The sequence below is a fragment of the Anopheles bellator genome, unplaced genomic scaffold (assembly GCF_943735745.2).
Source record: "Anopheles bellator unplaced genomic scaffold, idAnoBellAS_SP24_06.2 scaffold01347_ctg1, whole genome shotgun sequence".
Lineage (NCBI taxonomy): Eukaryota > Metazoa > Arthropoda > Insecta > Diptera > Culicidae > Anopheles > Anopheles bellator.
This window is the reverse complement of record NW_026685469.1, coordinates 1-2,796: the sequence shown is the minus strand read 5'-3', so window position 1 is coordinate 2,796 and position 2,796 is coordinate 1. Positions and strand designations below refer to the sequence as shown.

Below are 2,796 nucleotides of genomic sequence, written 5' to 3'. Positions count from 1 at the left end.
CCATTCGGCAGATCCTGGAAAAGATGGTTGAGTACAGTCAGAACGAGTAAAATTGTACGAGACCATGACTAGTTTCGGAGTACCGGCCAAACTTACCAGACTTGTTGGAATGACCATAACCAACGTCACAAGACAGGTGAAGGTCGATGGAAAGCGTTTCCTTGAAAGGTCCATTTGCTATCACCAAGGGATTGCACCAGGGAGATGGCTTATGAATGTAATAAATGAACCTTTCGAATAAATGTTCAACCATCGACAAGTATTGTATTAGACGCGGCTCTCTGTTCACGGCTCGTTTCTGTTTGGTTGCCATTCTAGTGGGATATTGCCTGGTGGAGCAATGAAGTATTCTTCTTCCGTAATGGACGCATTTCGTAGCACGTGTTCTTGCTGATTGCCATCGTCAATTATGTCTTCACGAAGGCTTAATTGTTCCTTTTCTAGCACCGACACCAGCGGTTCAACGCCGTCTGTGTTGATGGGCAAAATGCGTGAGGCGAACGTAATGGAATCGTGGAGAGTTCGTAGGGCTTCCCTGTTGGTAGCGAAAACAGAAATTGAATGAGTAAAAATTCGCTTTTGAGTGTCAAAACAGCATCACATAAAACTTACTCGGTGTCGAGATCAACTAGAGAGAGTCTCTGCAATAGTTGTACCGTTTCTCTGTTGATTGTTGATGTTATTTTGTAGCAAGCTCCCGTGTCTGGTGCGGTGTTGCTTGTTGTCACGGGCGGTTCTTGTGGCACATTCGTCGGATACTAAACGTGATATTGTAAAGGGGGGATTAAATGAAAGTTCTCTTTTTCATTTGGTTATCAAAAAAATGGCTTAATATTTTTCGATGGTTGATCATTTATTTAGTTGTACAAACAGGCCGTCAGAGAGTCGCTACAGCCAGTAAATGAAGAAGCAACTACGAGCGAGAGATGGAATGCTCTAAGAACATGCATCAGGAACTGTCCCCAAGAAATCTTGAGCACGCTTCGTGATAAGACCAGATCTGCCTGGTTCGACGTTGATGTGAACATGTGACGGAACGAAAAAAACATTGCGTACAAAGTAATGATGGGCAGGCGCAGGACGTGAGACAGCGTAAGGGAATACTTGAAGCTCAGAAGTATAGAGAAGCAAGTTCATAAAAAAAGAAGCGATTGTAGGAAGAGCAAGAGAAGAGAAGATACGTGAAATACATGAACTTGAAAAAAAACAGAGTGCTCTACGGACACACAAGACAATCTTAAAAAGCGGTAGCAAGTCACCGAAACATCTTGATAGCTAAGGTCACCAGCTGCGGCGACAAGGTTGGAAATCGGATCAGTAACCAACCAGACGTCCCTCGCGGTGGGCCCAGCATTTTGATGAACTGCTCAACGACTAATTTGCTGAGCAGCCAGAAACTCCGCTGCTGGATGCAAATCTTCTCCTGTCACCAAGCATAGAGGAGACCCGAAGGGCAACTTGTCGGCTGAAGAACAATAAAGCACCAGGCACAGACGGAGTGTGACTAGAATCTTGGCATCATCTACCCCATACACAAACAGGGGGACAGGCTATTACGCAGCCATTATAGGGGTATAACGGTGTTCAAGACCGCCTATAAGATCTTCAGCCTCGTTCGGCAGGAACGGCTACTCCCATACGCTGATTCTCAGTACGCTACTCCAGTACGCTGAGTTGGCAACTATCAGGGAGGAAAGTCTTCAGAAGAGGAAAGTCTACCACTGACCAGACCTTCACCATTCGGCAGATCCTGGAAAAGATGGTTGAGTACAGTCAGAACGAGTAAAATTGTACGAGACCATGACTAGTTTCGGAGTACCGGCCAAACTTACCAGACTTGTTGGAATGACCATAACCAACGTCACAAGACAGGTGAAGGTCGATGGAAAGCGTTTCCTTGAAAGGTCCATTTGCTATCACCAAGGGATTGCACCAGGGAGATGGCTTATGAATGTAATAAATGAACCTTTCGAATAAATGTTCAACCATCGACAAGTATTGTATTAGACGCGGCTCTCTGTTCACGGCTCGTTTCTGTTTGGTTGCCATTCTAGTGGGATATTGCCTGGTGGAGCAATGAAGTATTCTTCTTCCGTAATGGACGCATTTCGTAGCACGTGTTCTTGCTGATTGCCATCGTCAATTATGTCTTCACGAAGGCTTAATTGTTCCTTTTCTAGCACCGACACCAGCGGTTCAACGCCGTCTGTGTTGATGGGCAAAATGCGTGAGGCGAACGTAATGGAATCGTGGAGAGTTCGTAGGGCTTCCCTGTTGGTAGCGAAAACAGAAATTGAATGAGTAAAAATTCGCTTTTGAGTGTCAAAACAGCATCACATAAAACTTACTCGGTGTCGAGATCAACTAGAGAGAGTCTCTGCAATAGTTGTACCGTTTCTCTGTTGATTGTTGATGTTATTTTGTAGCAAGCTCCCGTGTCTGGTGCGGTGTTGCTTGTTGTCACGGGCGGTTCTTGTGGCACATTCGTCGGATACTAAACGTGATATTGTAAAGGGGGGATTAAATGAAAGTTCTCTTTTTCATTTGGTTATCAAAAAAATGGCTTAATATTTTTCGATGGTTGATCATTTATTTAGTTGTACAAACAGGCCGTCAGAGAGTCGCTACAGCCAGTAAATGAAGAAGCAACTACGAGCGAGAGATGGAATGCTCTAAGAACATGCATCAGGAACTGTCCCCAAGAAATCTTGAGCACGCTTCGTGATAAGACCAGATCTGCCTGGTTCGACGTTGATGTGAACATGTGACGGAACGAAAAAAACATTGCGTACAAAG

The 2,796-nt window shown here is 44.7% G+C and overlaps 2 protein-coding genes across 2 annotated transcripts; both read right to left on the bottom strand.

Moving 5' to 3' along the window:
* Nucleotides 1-2: 2 nt before the first annotated feature.
* On the bottom strand, nt 3-1,853 carry LOC131214569 (glutamyl-tRNA(Gln) amidotransferase subunit C, mitochondrial-like). Its single transcript, XM_058208916.1, has 5 exons — nt 1,833-1,853; nt 1,727-1,750; nt 613-758; nt 97-535; nt 3-14 (listed from the first exon to the last, which is right to left on the bottom strand). The coding sequence occupies exons 1-4, from the start codon at nt 1,851-1,853 to the stop codon at nt 286-288; spliced, it is 441 nt and encodes a 146-aa protein (XP_058064899.1). The 3' UTR covers nt 3-14; nt 97-285.
* LOC131214568 (glutamyl-tRNA(Gln) amidotransferase subunit C, mitochondrial-like) lies at nt 926-2,494 on the bottom strand (the record flags this gene model as incomplete). Its single annotated transcript, XM_058208915.1, has 3 exons — nt 926-1,750; nt 1,833-2,271; nt 2,349-2,494. Coding segments are annotated over 2 exons (396 nt in total), but the record flags the coding sequence as incomplete, so codon positions are not given.
* Between the last annotated feature and the right edge of the window lie 302 nt (nt 2,495-2,796).